The sequence below is a fragment of the Pinus tabuliformis genome, chromosome 9 (assembly GCF_031772625.1).
Source record: "Pinus tabuliformis cultivar Carrire ecotype Pingquan chromosome 9, CPIR1, whole genome shotgun sequence".
Classification (NCBI taxonomy): Eukaryota; Viridiplantae; Streptophyta; class Pinopsida; order Pinales; family Pinaceae; genus Pinus; species Pinus tabuliformis.
The window spans coordinates 82,772,900-82,791,975 of record NC_142307.1 but is presented as its reverse complement, the minus strand read 5'-3'; the positions used below and the strand labels follow the sequence as shown (position 1 = coordinate 82,791,975).

The window sequence follows — 19,076 nt, the reverse complement described above, 5'->3', positions numbered from 1 at the left end:
GGCCAACCATTGCAGTGAACTCGCCTTATTGGACCACCCGTTCATCAATCTAAACTGGGGATTCGTAAGTGCTCTCTATATATGTAATTTCATTTCAAATTCACCAAAACATTCATGGAATTTTTGAGTGATTTTTTCATTCTTTTGGACAGGCTTTTGATCCAAGCCTTCATCAACTAGCCACGAACATTTCTAGCAGAATACTGCAGTTAACGGACAACGGGGAGTTGTACTCAAGTCTAGTGGCAATAGGTGCACCGTTGATACATAATCAAACACAATCTGCATATTCCTGTTGCCGGTTTAGTGGTTAGAAGCATTCTACGCCCTCATTTGTAGATCCCCTCTTTTAGTCAAATGGGGGGCGCGAGATTGAGATTTTCTGTTGCATGCCTCATTCTTATGGTTACCATCCATACGTTCTATAAGGAGAATATAGATGCACATGCAGTTCTTGAAAATCACACAGCAACATCTTCCTCGCCATGTCCCACAACATTGAGAGTGGGAGTGGCTTGGAAGAGATACTATACAGAATTCGTTTCAGCTGGGAAAAACGGAACAAACCCCACGGGATTCTGCGTGAAAGCTTTTGAAAAGGCAATTGAACCACTAAATTGTACGGTCGAATATATCACATTCGGGAATGGAGTTACTGCGCCGCCGAGCTACGACGAACTCATTCAGCTACTTGTAGACAAGGTATACGTAGAGTATGCGTGAGCTCATCATATTGTGAGAACAGAATCATAATTTATCATCTTTTTCATTTCATGTTTTCTTCGTTTTCAGGAAATCGATGCAGTTGTAGGAGACATGACCATGACAGCAAACCGATCCCAGCAAGTGGAATTTACACAACCTTTCTTAGACTCAAGTCTAGTGGCAATAGTCCGTCTAAAAGATGAAAGCTTCATTGGTTCTGCCTTGATATTTATGAAGCCTTTCAGCGATCAACTGTGGCTACTAATAGCTGCTTTCTTCGTTTCCGCGGGCTTGGCGATCTATTTTTTGGAGGGCCGAAAGAATTCACCCATCCAAAGGAGCCCATCCAGCAGCCGATTTGGGGCAATATTAATGTAACAAATTAATATTAAAACATGCTCTATTCAAGCGCCATAATAGATTAAACATACAAGTACCGAATTGCTTGGCAAATCCATGGTATGAAACAATACTTAACAATACATTTACTCTTGCGTGCAGGTACATTTTTTCGACATGGTTCCCTAATCCCGGTAAGTTTAATTCTTCTCCAATACCATAAGTTGTGTTTTGTAATTAAAATAACCAAAAGCTTATAATAACGAACCCCATTTTGAATAATTTGGATATAAGCAGAAGATACTCGAAGTGTTATGGGGCGCACAGTTGTTGTAGCCTGCCTTCTTGTTACGGGAATTCTGTATTCGTGTTATACCGCAAATTTATCGGCTATTCTAACAGCCTCACAATTAGAACCATCCCTTAAGGACATCCACGCTGTGTGGGAAAGGCCGGACATAAAAATTGGGTATTGGGATAATTCCTACTTGAGACAGTTCTTGGCAAAAGAATTCGAAAATAGTGAAAAGAGGCTAATAACTCTAACCACGCAAGCTGATTATTACGAGGATATGTCTAGAGGTGTAGTGGATGCCATCATAGATGAACGCCCGTACATGCAATCCCTAGTGGCCAACCATTGCAGTGAACTCGCCTTATTGGACCACCCGTTCATCAATCTAAACTGGGGATTCGTAAGTGCTCTCTATATATGTAATTTCATTTCAAATTCACCAAAACATTCATGGAATTTTTGAGTGATTTTTTCATTCTTTTGGACAGGCTTTTGATCCAAGCCTTCATCAACTAGCCACGAACATTTCTAGCAGAATACTGCAGTTAACGGACAACGGGGAGTTGTACACAATCCAAAAGCATTGGTTGCCTCAGAATGAGGGTCATTGCCGTAACCAATCTATGTCAGGTTCCATCCAACTTCAGGTTCAGCAGTTCTGGGGTCTGTTCACCGTATCAGCATCGGTGACAGTGATCGTATTAATGGTTAATATTGTGCGGCGAAGATGCAACACGTCTAGAGAAACAGATTCAGGAATTCCTCGAAGGAGGAGGTTTATCCAGCTGCGGCGGAGAGCATGGCCGTCGAGGATAAGCAGAAGGATTGGAACTACTTCAGAAGCTTCCACTTTCGAGGAGAGGAAACCGCCTGATTCAAGTGAATGCCCTGCAGTTTAGCAGCAAGTCACCTGATTTAGCTTTGATTCCTCTTTCTTTCGTATGTGTTTATGTTTTCATTCTTGTCATGTTTATGAGTGCTCTGTAATAAAATTTAACATAGTATGAAATTTTAGTTTGTTAACAGGAAGTAGCAATAGAAGATTGTATTTTTAGCAATAGAAGATTGTATTTTTTTACTTGTTGATTTGAAACAAGTTAAAGGTAAGGTAAGATGCTGTTTGTGATTAAGAAGCAATTTGGATAATGGTTGGGAACATTTTTGTTTTATATATATATATTTTGATTGAGATGTTTAAAATTTATTTTGAATTCTGAATCTATTATGTATGCTGAACAAGCGAAAAAGATTTATTCATAGGCTCTAGAACATGTCTTGTTATGGTTTTAGTAACCCACTAGATTTGTTCACTATCTGTACATTACATTGTATTTATTGTAAACAAGCTTATATAAAGACTCAAAAACTCTATTGTAACCCCTACATTAAGTAAATCTTTGATATGTATGGCCAAGGATAAAACAATAAACTTGAAATGAGCCACAGCCACATTACATTTGTGAGGATTGTTTTCTTGTTATTAGTTGATTATTTATATCTCGTCATTTTGATTCCTAACAACTAGTGTCAAAGTATATGACACTTTGTAGATACACTAAACAAGATCTATTTTAATATCGAATTTGTCAATCGAGAGCATTAAATTTGTCAAGTTTGAAAACATCAAACTTTTTCCTTTAGTGTAAAATTTGAGGAAGGTTTGCACTTTTTAAGTTTTAAGAATTAGATTAGGAGTTAAATGGATCTTGGCTCTTTTATATTGAATTATGATAGGGTTTTGGTTAATTCTTTTAAGTTTTAATTTTTTAATTTTATTTTTAAAATCTTTCTCACTTGATAGATTTAGAGTTAAGATGGATCTAGGTTCGTTAATAGAAAATTTGTAGAACATCTAATTATTCTGATTATTTTAGATATGCTAAATATGTCTGAGATTAATCTGGTCATTTTAATTTTAAATTTGGTCAATTAACTCAATTTGTTACGATGATAGAGACTTAATAACTTGAATGATAAAAATGATGAAATAAAAAGTTTGAATGCAAAGTGAAAATTTAATAGTGTTAATGATAGAAATATGAATAATAAGAATGACAATTTCATTTCATTAATATCAAAGAATTGAAAGATGGTTACCTACATAATGAGAATAACTAGCTCGTGTGATAGTAGCTTATTTTGAGAAGAGATGTGGGGGCTATATGCCTCTCAAATGTGTTACAATGAGACCCAAAGATCTTTTTATTGCGTCGAGAGACATTCTACAATGCAATATGACCCCTATGTGTAGTATGTTTGTACTCAAAGTTAAATAATGTTTATGTTCATCTCTCCAATAAATAATAATAATCGAATAAAGTTAGCCATAAACAAAAATGAAAATAACCATATAGACAAAATAAGCTACAATACGTAGATAAAAAAAAATACAATACAATTATGGTAAAAAAATTACAAATACAATTGTCATGCATTTAATGGTTCTTTTATGTTGTATTTGAATGGATAATAAATTTACCATCAGCAAATTTTTTACCACATTAAAATTTCAAATTGGTAAAATTTTAAACATTTTTACTCTTTACTAAAACCATTACCATTTCTTAAATCAAAGTAAAAATGTTAATTCAACACAAAGAATCCAAAATCTAGCTCTAAAATATTTTAATATTTCTTTTAATTAATTATGTGTAAAATGAATCTTTAAAAGGAAAATGAGATCCTATGGATATATTTTTGTAGTTTTAATATAAATTTTGTTATCATGCCATGTTAAAAACATCATTAAATGTAATATTAATACTGAAAGATTAATATTCATATTACTATTAAATATAATGTTAATATTAATATATTATAATATTAATATTATTCGATTTAATAACTTTTAATTAATACAATATTAAATGTATAATATTATTATTTTTATATTATAATGATATATATTAACTCTAGATATATAGGGGAAGGAAGAACAAAGACATAGAGTGATCGAGGTGGAGAGATAAAGAGAGTGAGAGAAAGGAGGAGAGAGGCAAATATAGAGAGATGGAGTTGGAAGAAGAGAAAGGGAGAGAAGAAAAAATACTTAGAGAGATAAAAGTGGAGAGAGAGAGGGAGTGACAAGGAGGATATGGAGAGATAATGTTTATGCTTGGTGGTGAGATAGAGAGACAAAGAAGGAGAGTTGGAGAGAAGAGGGGGAGAGAAGGAGAGATAAGGAGAAATGGAGGGAGATAGTGACAAAGTTGGTGAGAGAGAGAGAGAGACAGAGAGAGTTGAGGGGGAGAGATAGAGAGAGTTGGGAGAGAAATGGAGAGAGAGAGGAAGGAAGAGAGCAAGGATGCGAGAGAGATAAAGAGAGAAGAAGGGATAGAGAGAGGAAGGTAAGAAGAAAGACACATAGAGAGAAAGGTGGAGGGAGTGATAAGGGAGACGAAGAGAGAGGGAGAGAGGAGAGCAGGAGGGAAGAGAGATAGAAGGGGGACAGAGGGAGGGAAGTGGAAGAGAGAGAGTGAGGGAGAGGAAGAGGGAGGGAAAGAAGGGGAAGAGAGAGAGTGAGGGAGAGGAAGAGGGAGGGAGAGATAGATAAATATGGAGAAAGAGTGTGTATGTTTTGGGTGTGATATAGAAAGACAAAAGAGAGACAGAGGGAGATAGAGATATAGATGGAATGTGTAGAGAGGGAAGAAGAGAGAGATAGAGAGAGATATATATATAAATATGGAGAGAGAGAGCATGTGTTTTTAGGAGGTGAGATAGACAGACAAAGAAGGAGAGATGGAGGGAGATATAGATATAGATGGATGGGGGAGAGAGGGAAGAATATTTCTTGCACTAGATGCATTGATTTAAGTGTAGATGATTATTTTTAATCCTATTTGATTGCTTCCATTGGAGAAGATAAACTTAATTAGAGGAGGGAGGAGGAATTAAGAGAGAGAGAAGGAGAGGAGTGAGATAGGGAGATAAGGCTAAAAGAGAGAGAGGGATACACAAAGATGGAGGGGGAGAGGAGAGGAGAGAGAGAAGGAGAGAGGGAGGGAGAAAGTGATAGGGTTGGAGGGAAGAGAGAGAGAGAGAGAGAGAGAGAGAGAGAGAGAGAGAGAGAGAGAGAGAAAGAGAGAGAGAGAGAGATGGGGGGAGAGAAAGGGATAGAGAGGGAGGACGAGAGGGAGGAGGAGATAGGGAGGGACAAAGAGGTGGAGTCGAAAGGGGAGAGAGGAACAGAAGAAGAAAGACATAGAGAGAGAGAGAAGTGGAGAGAGAGAGGGAATGGCAAGGGAGAGATGGAGAGAGTGTGTGTATGTTTGGGAGTGAGATAGAGAGACAAAGGAGAGATGGAGGGAGATATAGGTATAGATGGAGGGGGAGAGAGGGAAGAAAATTTCTTACACTAGATACATTTATTTTAACGTACATGGTGATTTCTAATACTGTTTTATTGCTTGCACTAGATGCATTGATTTCAATGTAGATGTTGATTTTTAACGCTATTTGATAGCTTGTACTAGATGTATTGGTTTCAATGTAGATGTTGATTTTTAATCCTATTTGATTGCTTGCACTAGATGCATTTATTTTAATGTAGTTTTTTTCTAATTCTATTTGATTGATTCACTAAATGCATTGATTTCAGTGTAGATGGTTATTTATAATCATATTTGATTTGTTACACAAGATGCATTGATTTCATTGTAGATGGTGATTTATAATCCTATTTGATTGCTTGCACTAGATGCACTGCTTTCAATGTAGATGTTGATTTCTAATGATATTTGATTGCTTACACTAGATGCATTTATTTAAGTGTAAATGTGGTTTCTAATCCTATTTGTTTGCTTTCACTAGATGAATTTATTTTAGTGTAGATTTTTTCACTCGATGAATTAATTTTAGTGTAGATTTCTTCTAATTCTATTTTATTGTTTGCACTAGATGCATTGATTTCAGTGTAGATTTTTTCTAATTCTATATGATTGTTTGCACTAGATGCATTGATTTCAGTGTAGATGTTCATTTCTAATTATATTTGATTTCTTGCACTAGATTTATTGATTTTAGTATAGATGTTTTCTAATTCTATTTTATTGCTTGCACTAAAAGCATTTATTTCCATGTAAATATTGATTTCTAATCTTATTTGATTGCTTGGATTAGATGCATTGATTTCAGTGTAGATGTTTTACTCTAATCGTATTTGATTACTTGCATCAGATGCATTGATTTCTATGTAGACGTTGATTTCTAATTTGATGTAACTAGATGTATGATGATACATTAATTTTAAAGTGATTGGATTAACAATGTGGTTGATTTTAGTGTAAGCACAACAAATTATTGACAATGTGCATTGATTTTTGTGTTATAGTAATTCAACCTATTAATATTGGAGAGAAAGAGAGAAAAGGTAAGATGTTTACTACAATAGTTCAAGTTAAATATTTAAATAGTTTATGATTTCAACTACACTTTTCATATAATCAATATGAAAATATGAAAAAATTAGCAGGGGTGACAATAAGAATAGTATAAGAGAAAGTTGAGATCGATCTCAATGAAGACTATTTATAATTGACTACATTCTTATTATCACCTTTCTTGATATCCTTCTAACCAAAAAAGAAGGGTCACTTGGTTTCCAAGTCTATAGAAAGAAAACCCATACAGAACGATACGTACATGCAAATTCTAATCATCACCCTAAACAGAAGATTGGCATCATTAAGACCTTAACCACTAGGGTGGCCAGAATATCTGATCCTGACCATTTAAATGATGAACTCAACCATCTTCACAAAGTGCTTGAATTAAATGGCTATAATAGGAATACCATTAAGAAAGCTATGCTCCTAACACTAAACAAGAATAATAGTGATATCAAAGATAAAAATTTATCAACTCCTAAAGTCTCCCTTCCATACATAAAAGGCACCACTGACAAAATTACTAAAATTCTTAATAAACATAACATTAATGTAGCCTTCACGCTGGCCAACACCGTCAGACAATTGTTCAACTCAGTCAAGGATCCCATAAACCCTAACCTTCAAAAAGGTGTTTATGTTATTCCTTGCTCATGCGGAAAGGAATACATAGGTGAAACAAGCAGGTCTCTTAACATCAGAATCAAAGAACACATTGCCGACTTAAGAAGAGAAAGGACCTCAAAATCATCCTTACCAAAACATGTTCATTCTTCCTCTCATTATATCTGCATGGAAGAAATTAAACTAGTTAGAAAAGAAGACCATTATCTTAAAAGGAAAATCAAAGAAACAATTGAAATAGAAAAAAGGAAGAACAACTTGAACCGAGATGATGGATTAAAACTAAGCAACACCTGGAAACTCTTACTTGAAATCTTAAAGAATCAATAACTAACTCTTATCCCTTTTAATAATTTAATCGCTCCTCTCTCATTAAAAAAATCCTTTGAATAAAAATAAAAATAAAAAATAATTAAACAAATTAATAATTAATAATTATATTGAAATTATTTAAACAAATTAATAATTAACTAAACAATTAATTATTTAATTTGTTTAATTAATTAATTAATTAAACAATTTAATTAATTAATTAATTAAACAATTTAATTAATTAATTAAAAAAAAATTAGTTATTTACTAAAAAATTAAAAAATTAATTATAGGGAATTAATTAAACGAAATTAATTAATTAATTAAACAAATTTAATAATTAACTAAACAACTAATTAATTAATTAAACAATTTTAATTAATAAATTAAACAAATTAATTAATTAACTAAACAAATTCAGAATTAATTAATTAATAATTATATTAGGGAATTAATTAAACAAATTTATAATTAATAACTATATTGAAATTATTTAAAAAAATTAATTAATTAATTAAACAAATTGAATAATTAATTAAACAATTAATTAATTAATTAAACAATTTAATTAAATAATTAAACAAATTAATTATTTAACTAAACAAATTGATGATGATGATGGTTAACGTCCACTGAGACCAAATAATGATCTATCGGACCTAAAAAGACAAATTATTTATTTTGATTTAAGATTTTATTCCTATGCTCAAAAAGTTTGGAGAGAAGCCTCCCGAGTTCACTATAATTTTGGCATTGTAAAAGGCTAGGAAGGTCAGTATTGTAACAAAGGTTGTGAAATTGAGATCTAATGTGGTTGTATGCAAGGCACTCTAAGAGGAAGTGGTTTTCATCCTCGATGCTCCTATTCTCACAAATATGGCAGATCCTTTCTATCCATGGCGTTTTAGGAACTTTCCAACGGTCAGTTTCACTATGGAGCTCATGAGAATTCGTTCTAATCTTTGCTATATTAATTTTCTTCTTTGAGCTAGTTAAAATAGAGAGATACTTTTGATCTTCAAGGGTGGGGTTGATGACCCTCTTATAATAACTTAATTTTCTTTTAGACGCTAAATCTTTCTCACACCACAATTTTTCTTTGAACTTAGAAGTAACAATATCTTTAATGTTATTTATGTTTTGCAAAGCATCATTCTCATTGATCTCCCAATAGTTTAACCAGGCCCTTGTGTCCTTATGCCATCCTCGGTTAAGCCTTAGGTGGTTTTGGCTGGAATTTAAAGCTAGCTTAGGAAGTCTATGATTGTCTATGTTATTGAGCTTGTGCTTGTACACCAGAAACCTGAGCATAGCCAGGCTCTCAATAGGAGAAAGACCTGCTTCTATAAGGAGAATAGGATAGGGTGTATTTCTTTTAATTTTCAGGTTATAAATTATGAAATGCTTCTGGATTTGCTCAATCTTTCTCCATGATTCTCTGGAGATGCTGCAGCCCCAAACTTCACAGCCATATAAGATAACAGGAATGACTAAAGTTTCAAAGAGGAACTTCTTTTTATCCCACATTACGAGGTTTGCAGTTTTACAATTATTTTCAAGACCAAAATAAGCTTTCCATGCCCCATTGATCCTTTTCTCAATGCTATGGTTCCAGTTGAGCTTGTGATGGATATCAATTCCTAGGTACTTGTAAGAAAACACTTCCTCCAAGTTATTATTGTCATACATAAAATTAGCGCAAGTGTCCTTCTTGGATTTGATAATCATAACTTTTGTTTTGTCAGTGTTAACAGTCATACCCATGGTAGAGCAGAAATCCTTAAGAAGCTTGAGTTGCTTATCAAGATCAGTAGGGCACCTTGCCAAAAGAACAATATCGTCAGCGTAGAGAAGAAGGATAACGACTATCCCAGCTAAGATTGTGCCACCACATCCTGCTTCTTCTAAATAACCTTCAAGCTTATCGATGTATATGCCAAATAGGGTGGGGGAGAGGGGGCAACCTTGTTTAACTCCGATGTTACACTTAATATCTTTTGACCACCCCTCATTGTTCTTTAGCTTGGCAATTACATTCTCGTATAGCCTTATAGCAGCAGCTCTCAACTCAAGAGGAACCTTTAGCTCTTCTAACCTATTCCAAAGGTTGTATCTAGGAACCGTATCAAAAGCCTTTCTAAAGTCTACAAAGCAGCAAAATAAATTGGATTTATCATTACGACATTCCTCCGCAATGATCCTAAGCGTAACAATTAATAAAATAATTCATTAATTAAAAAAATTTAAATTAATAAATAAATAAATAATAAAAACAAAAATCTGAATATTAACAAACTAAATAGATAATGGCTGACCTAATTTCTTAGATTATTTCTTTCATAAAATATATATATAACCTAAAATATAGCTCATGGATACATCATTAACATCTTCAGAATATCGTTGACGCAACCCCTGATGATGGACTCACTTAGTAATCTGGAACATTGGGTTTACAAAACTCTATAACAGGTCATTCCTCCTCTATCTAAAACTCTCCTCACCTGTATGGATTCATTATTTAATACATTCTTATTATTCACATTTTTTGCCATTCAAAACTTTTATTTAATCATTTCTCACAATTAAATTTATTAACAATATCTATCATCTCAACAGATTGAGAAAACTCAGCAAATTTAAAATTAAAACTACTCTTCAATATATATTTAATAATAGCTGGAGGGACACTATTAAGAATTAATTAGTTGTCAAAAATTGTGATACCTAAAACTAAATGAAATACATGTGCAATATCAATCTTCATGTAATCTATTAACAAGATTTTCTACCTTCTTAAACACCAACTAATTACTCATAAACAATTACATACACATATAAAAATATAACACAAAAATTGTAACATTTACAAACATTACCATCCAAATCTTAACGCATAAACACAAAAACCACCCAAAGCATCCAAACATTGACACACACAAGCCACTAAAAACATCCAAACACATATGTACAAACCATTCAATGCAAGAAGCATAAACTAAATTAAAGAACAAACTTATATGGTCATATCACGCAAAGAAAACATAATGTAAATTTCAAAGTATGAAATTTATCTCAAGCATTTACATAATAATGATAATCTAAAAATATGACATTGCTTCCCTCAGCTGGAACCAACCTAGATCCATTTAAATTTGGATCTATGATGCACAAAGAAGGATTGAATCCCTCGAGGTGCAAACCTGTCCTCAAATTCTACACTCCAAAAATAAAGTTTTCACCCCGAGGGATTCAATCCCTCTCGGTGCATGATAGATCCAGAGTTAGATTGATCTAGGTTGGTTATTGAACAACAAAGGAAAACTCTAAACAACCAAAACTCTAACCCTGGGAGATGAAACACCAAGAGTTTGTGGGCCTCGTTGGGGTTAGTTGGGAAACAAACTTCCTGGGGTCATAACTTGGTCATATCATCTCTGTTTGGCACATACAATACTTCGTTGGAAATATCTCTCTAAGTACTAGTATTTTCCGTTGTTGTAGACCTTAAAAATACACCGTTTAGGGGGTCAAAATAGCTCTGGATGTTCAAGACTAAAAAAAATGCATAAAATAGTAAATGCTGCTATAATCAAGGAAACAGACGAAACCGACTAGATGTCGAGGTGGAATAGGCGGGTAACCACCAATATCCACCTGGATAATTTTTCTATCTTTTTATATAGAACATATGAAAAGGGTGGTTGAAATCGTAGCCCATTCAAATGTTTAACTCGAGCTATTGTAATCTAACTTGTTCTGCGATATTAATAGTAGTTTTCTCCATAGCCCACGGGGCTTTGGATTGACGGTGAATGGGTGCGCTGTTAAGGCACTCCTTGCGATAGGTCACTGGTTCAATTCCCCGTGGGTACTTAGTTTAGTCTTAACATAGAAAAAAAAAAAAAAAAAAAATAGTAGTTTTCTCCATTGTTGTGACTTATGGAGTGTGAAACCCCATGTAAGTTTCAATGATAGGTGTTTTCTTACCTCGTTTAAATGCAAAGTGACTAGCAATGTTGAATGATAGAAAATGAAAATGATAATAATGTAGTCAATTACAAATAGTTTACAATTTCAAGAAGCAAACATTTTAGCTAATGGACATTTTATTTAAGATGAAATTTCAAGTATTTTATTTATGGTTGAATTACTATAACATATAAATTAATGCATGTTGTCAATAATTGTTTTTGTGCTTACACTAAAATTAATACACACTATTAATCTAATTATTTTGAAATTAGTGTACATCATACATCTCGTTACATCAAATCAAAAATCAACATCTACACTAAAAACAATGCATCTAGTGTAAGAAATCAAATAGGATTAGAAATAAGGATCTACATTGAAATCAATGCATCTAGTGCAAGCAAAATATTGTAACAAAGCCTATTTACGAATGAATATCCATGGTTAAAAATCTTTTTATATTGTAAATATCAAACTTTTATGTGTTTATTAAATAAATTTAGATTTGGCTACGAATCATTATTTTAATTTATATTGTAAAATGGATCTTAATTTATAGTTACTATTTATATGTTATATATTTTAATGTGAAACGTATATTATGATTTTCTTTTATCTAAAAAATTGTTGAAGTGACTTTATTAGTAATATTATTTAGGTGAAAAGTATTGTTGATTCAACTTTATTAATAATACTATAATTGTATATTCCCAAGAAAAGTAGTAACTAATAAAAAGTTAGTTGATATTTATATATCAAGTAACCTTTTATTATTTAATACTTTTTTTGGGTAATATAAAATTATAGGATTATTAATGAGGTTTCTTCAACAATATTCTTCACCTAAAACTATAATATTACTAATTACAAAGTCACTTCAACAATATTCTCAAGCTAATAATATTTATTCAAACGCTCCCTCTCATTTTTATTAATATTAAATAACAATGACATTGTTATTTATAGAGATAAAAAAAAAATAGCACAAAAACATAAGAAAAGATAGGTCAACAACTAGATAATAAGCCACTTCGAGGGGGAAACCTCCCTTTACATCACATAATGAACAATTCTTGGATGATTCAAATGACAATACCTCATTGGTATATATTGGAGTCTAAAAGGTTAAAATATAATTAAGGCCCACATAAAAATAATAATCTAAGGGTTAAAAAATAACAATAATAGGCTTCTATCAGGCACAACAATAATAATATGGGGGCTACACTAGTATTATAATGAATTAACATGCCCCTCTCCTTCAAAAAAAGTGTTGTCCTAAACACTTGAGTAGTTATGGATGCTTTTGTATGAAATACTCATCCTCCCATGTCGAATCTTCAACAAGTTATTCCACTTAATGATATACTATGAAATTGATCAATTCTTTAATTGTCAGATTCTTGCTTCCGTGATTGTTTCAAGCTCCAATCTGATTTTTTCTTCTTTGCAAGTTCTAGAAATATAGTTTGTTGGTTAAGTGGGGCCTGACCCAGGTTCAGAAGTGATTTAGCCAAGCAAATCCCATTACTACTGGCCTTTTTGGCAACAGTCTGTGGAGTGCGGACTGAGGTCTCGCCCGAAGTAGTATGGGATGGTGCTAGAACCAGTTTTCTGCACCCTTGGGATGTCTGATATGTTTAGATTAGTACGCAGTCCAACCTTCGCGCTCACCGTGCTACACACACCAGTGGGCACCCCGCTACCTGCGATACTATCTTCGTGTAGTCCTATTCACAGCGCGATCCTTGTTATTTACCCAAGTCTTTCCCAATTATGCACTCTTAGCTAATTACTTAGATTATTTTCATATATAAGTATTTTGAACCATACAAGCCTTTATTCAACCGTGCGCAGTAAATAAACAGAGTAAAACTAATGCATAACAACATAATAATGATTCAAGAATAGATGCACAAAGTTAGGATAAACTTCTCTTTATTAATCTTCAATCCCGATTATAGACTCTACACCACTCTACGCACTCAGCTGTAGGGGTTCGTGTACTCAGCTGCGAACTCTACTAGGCCTCTGTGCACTCAGCTGCAGAGCCTCTTCCTACTACTACAACCCAAGACACTTAGAATTCTTCTTCTATACTTTTACCATTCCTTCGCTACTTTCTCTATCATCTGCTATCTTTACAACTTTGAGCCTCGCTCTATTTATACAATCCCATGTTCCACGGACCATGGGTAGGCTGACACAACTTTACATAACTTAGGGCGGACTACCCTTTGACTCATCCTATACTTCACGCTCTACACCCATAATTCATGGAGTCTCACAAAACTTTTGACCAAAACTTGGGATTTGAGCCCCAAAAACCTACTGCGGGGGATCCCATGCCCAACAAGCCCCCAACACAATCATCATGACTTGTCCCGAGTCACTCTGCTGGTGCGGCGAACTTGGCACAGAGCCCCTCCAACTGTGCCTGTTCTACGCAGGGGTCCGCAACGCACTGTTCTGCAATCTACTGGATCTCCTCCACCCTTTCAGCCGAAGTCTCAATGTAAGGAGAAAATCCCTATCTTAAGGCATGCATCACCTTCATCTGTGTGAGTTTTCCTTTGATGTCTAAAGTGATGAGGAAGGCTTCATCATTCCAAGGTTGGACGCAAGCTTTAAGGACTGCGTCTTTCTACCGCGCGACATCCACCTATTCCTTCAATGCCTTTTCCTGTTGTAGCTTCACAAGCCATTGGGTTAGAACAATTGTCTGCACCGTTCCGCGCACACTATCATACTATACTTGAAGCTCCCATGCCTCCATTTCCAATCATTGTATGTTGGGGTCCTCCTGTAATGAAGTGAAGACCGCAAAGGATTCTTCCAACATTGTGGTGTAGTTATGTACCTATCCTATTTCTTCCAGCCCTTTTTAATAGTGCCAACACACTATTCCCTAACTTCTAGGGGCATAGAGGACTGTGCCTTTAATCGTAACTCAGCAATATGTAGATTCAACTCCAACTGAACCTTTGTCGTTTCGGCCTTGGCCTCATGAACTCCGGTCATCAATCGGTGGATCCGTTCTGCTACTGGTAGATCTGCTAGGACAACCAATTCCGAGACATTTCTACAAGCCTCGTCTACTGCCTGTGCCAGTCCTTAAGTCTGCGCAACCAGTTCATCATGCTGCCGGTTGATCTGTTCCATATTGATCTTTTGTTCGCTCAATACCTATAGCGCATGGCCTTCTCTAGCACGGAGCTCGGCTGTGACCCCATCCTGTAACTGGTACAGGGTTTCTCATGGAAGGGCAACCAAGTTTAAGCCCAGTCCCTTAATCCTGCCCACCGTAGCTCGGTCAACTTCATTCACTGCTGCTAACGCACCCTTCAGGAACATGAAAGTGTTGGTCATTTGAGCGCGCAACATCTGTTCCACCTTTGATGTACCTGCTGCGACATATGGGGTCATTGTTCCTATTTGTGGGGGTTGCACCTATAGTTCCTGTAACTGCGTCTTAGCACCCCCAACACAGTGTTCTGCTCCATCGTCACCTCTTGGAGCGCGTCCTTAGTGACATCGTAAACTGTTTCGCCGATTTTAGAAAGATCACCTTCTGTAAGCATGATCAGGTCAATGGACGTCTTCAATGCCTTACTCTTCTTTCTAGGGACCGATTTCTCAGGGACGCATGCCTGTTTCAACTATTGCAAGGTGGTTTCTGGGTCTGCGCACTCTTCGTCCAGGTCTATGTCCACAACCCCCTGCCTTGTGGACATGTCATGGCCCTCCTTAGTCTCGTCTGTTGGCGCTGTGGTCATTTCTGCTATCTGTGTTGTTGCTGCTATGTCGACCGTCTTCTGCTGTGCGGCTGCCTCTGCTGCTACTTTTTCCTGGCACCTCCTTTCGGCCATTTGCGCGATGCGCAGCTTGGAGTCCTTCTTCCTTTGTTGAGCTACGACCCTTTCCATTCCTACCAGATCTGGGGCGCGCTAATCTAGAGGCCATATTTCCAACAACATGAAGATGGCATCGTTAGTAGCAACAAACAGGAGCTTTGTCCATTCCTTTGCCGGATCTTTCCGCGCTCGGATATAAATGTTGTGCATGTCCGCTTTAAACTCTACAAAGCTCTATAGAGTGGCATACACTGTGGAAGAAAACCACGGTCTTCTATTTATCCACATCTGGATAATTGCCTCCATCAATACCCAAAAAACCTTGATTTTGCGAATCTACTTCACGTCCTTAGTGGCCCAGAGCGAAGCATACTTCGAGGCCTCAGGTAGGTCCCGTTCAATATTCGAGAACTGGCTATATTCCGGTAGTTCACCTACTACCAAAAAGATGGATAAGAGAAACCATGCATAGTGGAAGGTCTTACCCTACCCTTGGGCCTCCTTGTATTTTGTCAAAAATTCCTCACAGAGGAACTCAACCCAGTTGAACTGGACCCCCTCCGCGCACTATTCTTCCAGCGCAACCACAGGTGTTGGTACTTCATCGGTGCGACACTTCTGCATTAATTTGACAACCAGGAGCTGGGTGGCTACGTGCACCCCTTTGTCCTTGATACTCACAATTGCATAGCCTCGCTTCTTCTTTTCCAGCTTGTATTTAGTTTTCATGGCTTTTGCGAGAGCCAAATCGATGCTCTTGCTCGCCATCATTGAGGGGTCGTTTCCCTTATCTAGCAGTCAAGAAATTTGGTGAATGAGGGCGGTTGTGATGGGAACAAGCTCCTCTAGCCATAGATACCCATCATGCACCAAGCACAGTAGCTGCTTGATGATGAAAATGGTGATGGGTGCTCAATGAAAGTGGGGTATCCATCGTAGACGAAGTAACCCGACCTTCCCCACACTGCATAGCCATTTTCACGACCCAACGTGATTACTAGCCTCTCCAAATTTTGTTTCATCAAGCTCTCTGTTGTTAGGTGCGGGAACTTCTCGTTGTTCGCGAGGTCCCAATCTTCGAACTTCAGGGTAGGCACCTGGCCAAGGAGCGGACCTTCAAAACAAATTTTGTCGGGGAGGAGCGAGGTCTGGAGTGCACTCTTCATGGGCTCCAGGTCTTTGGGCACTCTAGCTTTCCCTTTCCACAAAGGGACATACATGGGTAACTTTGCTGCAGAAGGCATTAGCGGGACATCCTCCTCCACATCTTCTTGCTCCTCTATTTGATCAATTAGAGCCTGTAAGTCATCCTCCTCTTCATCTGATTCAATGGTGATGGCCTTGCCTTTTTCTTCCATTGATAGCTTACCGAACCGCAAGTTTCTTAGGGACATGCGGATTGGTCCCATAGTCTGTTTATCTTTCTTTGGCCATGGTTTTCGTGGTGATTTTGGAACTTCTGGTGCAACCATTGCATCTCTGGGTTCCTCATGGACCATATGGGGCTATGTAGCCTCACCAGCAGTATCTTCAGTGAATCTCACACCTGGCTTGGTAGCAGTCGTCGTGTTTGCATGAGATATGTTATGTCGCGTACTCAAAGATGGTAAGATTGCTCGGCGCTCAATACTCTGCAAATGCTCAAATCTAAAACAACCAAGTGTTATCTCATGTCTAGCCCATGGGGTTTTATAGCATCTTTTGAATTTGAATTCGACCATTCCCCCTACTTATGAGTTATTAATGCATTCTTAGTGGTAGATCATCCCAAATCTAGCTCTTAATTCGTGTCTTAATTGCTTGTCGCCCGCTCCCTTTTGCCTTAAATTGGACATCCCGTCATGAACAGTGACACCAATGGTCACTTCCCAGCCTACCAGTGTGGCAACACAGCCCCCTATGTGCGGACACGACCCTTGTGACATGCTAATCCTACAAAAACCTCCTTATCGCGCAGCTCCCACACAGACTCTTTTATAGTCCTGCGCCCTCTTTTCACTGCCTGGAGCACTGAGACTGTGCTCCCTATAGCTAGTTAGGTGGTCGCACCACCTGTACAATTTGCCTTCTAGTCTCATCTGTGGGCACTCCTCAATTACCCTCGCGATATTCAGTGCCACGGGTCCTCCCTTAAGCGGTGCGCTCACTTGCTACTACGGTTGGTAAGGTGCGGTCGTAGCCATGGTAGTAGAGTCATAAATTCTTGGCGACAATATTCTAATGAAGTGGTATGGCTGTCTGTATCTTTCCTTGTCATCCTGAGTTTATCAACGAGACATTCTTGCGCGATCTCGTTTTCTAGTTTTTTGACCTCAACATCCATCAACATGCTCTTCTTCCTCAATCCAAGCCGATCTTCTTCAAGTTCGTGAAGTCTAAGGTTTCCTCGCCGAATGGCTTCCTGGATCTTTATATCTTCGTCCTCACGTAACTATGTGATTCCTTCGTCCTAGTCTTCGCATACTGCTTCAACTATGGGAGCTATTATGTGAGGATTCCTTTCTTCTGAAATTATGGTTTTCGACTCTGTCCCGCATCTTTGGAATCATCTCCGTGCTCAGGTTTTTTCACATGGTCCTATAGGCCCATTGAACCGCTGGCACGCATAGGTCCCAATCTGTTCATCTCGCTCAGTGAACCTTGTTCAGGACTTCGCACACCCTATTGAATGCTTCCACGTGGAAAATTTGTGGTGTGCGTCACCTTTCCTGCTACTGTGGTTTGTTCCAATTTTCTAGGCTGGGGTTGGTGTGCACTTGTGCAGGCTGTACAACATATGTTTATACGCATCTAGAAAGGTGGGCACGCAAGTCATTCTACCCTTGCTAACCGACTTTCATTCGAAGCTGGGGTTTCCAAACTGTAGGCACATCATCCTTCTGCATCTGCGCCAGTCCTGAAAATTTGCTTGATGCATACCCCACTACCGCGTGGGTATTGCATGCAGTTCCCACTTCAGCGCATAAAATTGCTGCTATTCTGGTACTGCGCTTTCAAAGTTTCATATAAATTCATCCATCGCTGACAATCCATCACACATAGGTAGCTCCCTTACTTCTGTGGTCACGCAATGCAGTGATCCAACCATCATGTTGCAATTAAGTGTTGTTACTTCGTGTAACCGATTCTTCCATCACTCTACTTCTTCATCTGAATCCAAAGTGCAGGAGCTTTCGGGCTCCCACAAGATTCTCCCATCTGCAATTGGATTCACCCAATCCTGGTCATACACAGTTACCTTGTAAATACAATCAAGATCATCATCACTATCATTGTCGCGCACTGGTTCAGTGTAGCATGCTCCTTCGGCCGGATCCAATGGTACTACCACGCATAGTGAATTTTTCTCAAAGATCATTTTGCGTTTCTTCATATTTATGACTCTGTTCATATCGGTGGCCCAGTCTATTCCTAGCAGCGTAGGATAGGCGCTACTGTCATCGACAATCTCTATTACTTCAAAATCTACCTGCATGTTCGCACCCTCAATATCTACTGTTACCCCTGGCAATCTCCATGGGCAAAATCTTCTGTTGGTTTGTCATTCGTAATTAAATAGGGGACCATTGTAACGTGCGTCTGCCC

At 37.1% G+C, this 19,076-nt stretch overlaps 1 protein-coding gene across 1 annotated transcript; it reads left to right on the top strand.

Annotated features, from left to right (window-relative positions):
- The first annotated feature begins 357 nt into the window (after window positions 1–357).
- On the top strand, window positions 358–2,238 carry LOC149147209 (glutamate receptor 3.1-like). The gene is made up of 5 exons (XM_089441750.1): window positions 358–702; window positions 793–1,079; window positions 1,207–1,238; window positions 1,342–1,739; window positions 1,828–2,238. Exons 1-5 carry the CDS (start codon window positions 358–360, stop codon window positions 2,236–2,238), a joined length of 1,473 nt encoding a protein of 490 aa, XP_089297876.1.
- The last annotated feature ends 16,838 nt before the right edge of the window (window positions 2,239–19,076 follow it).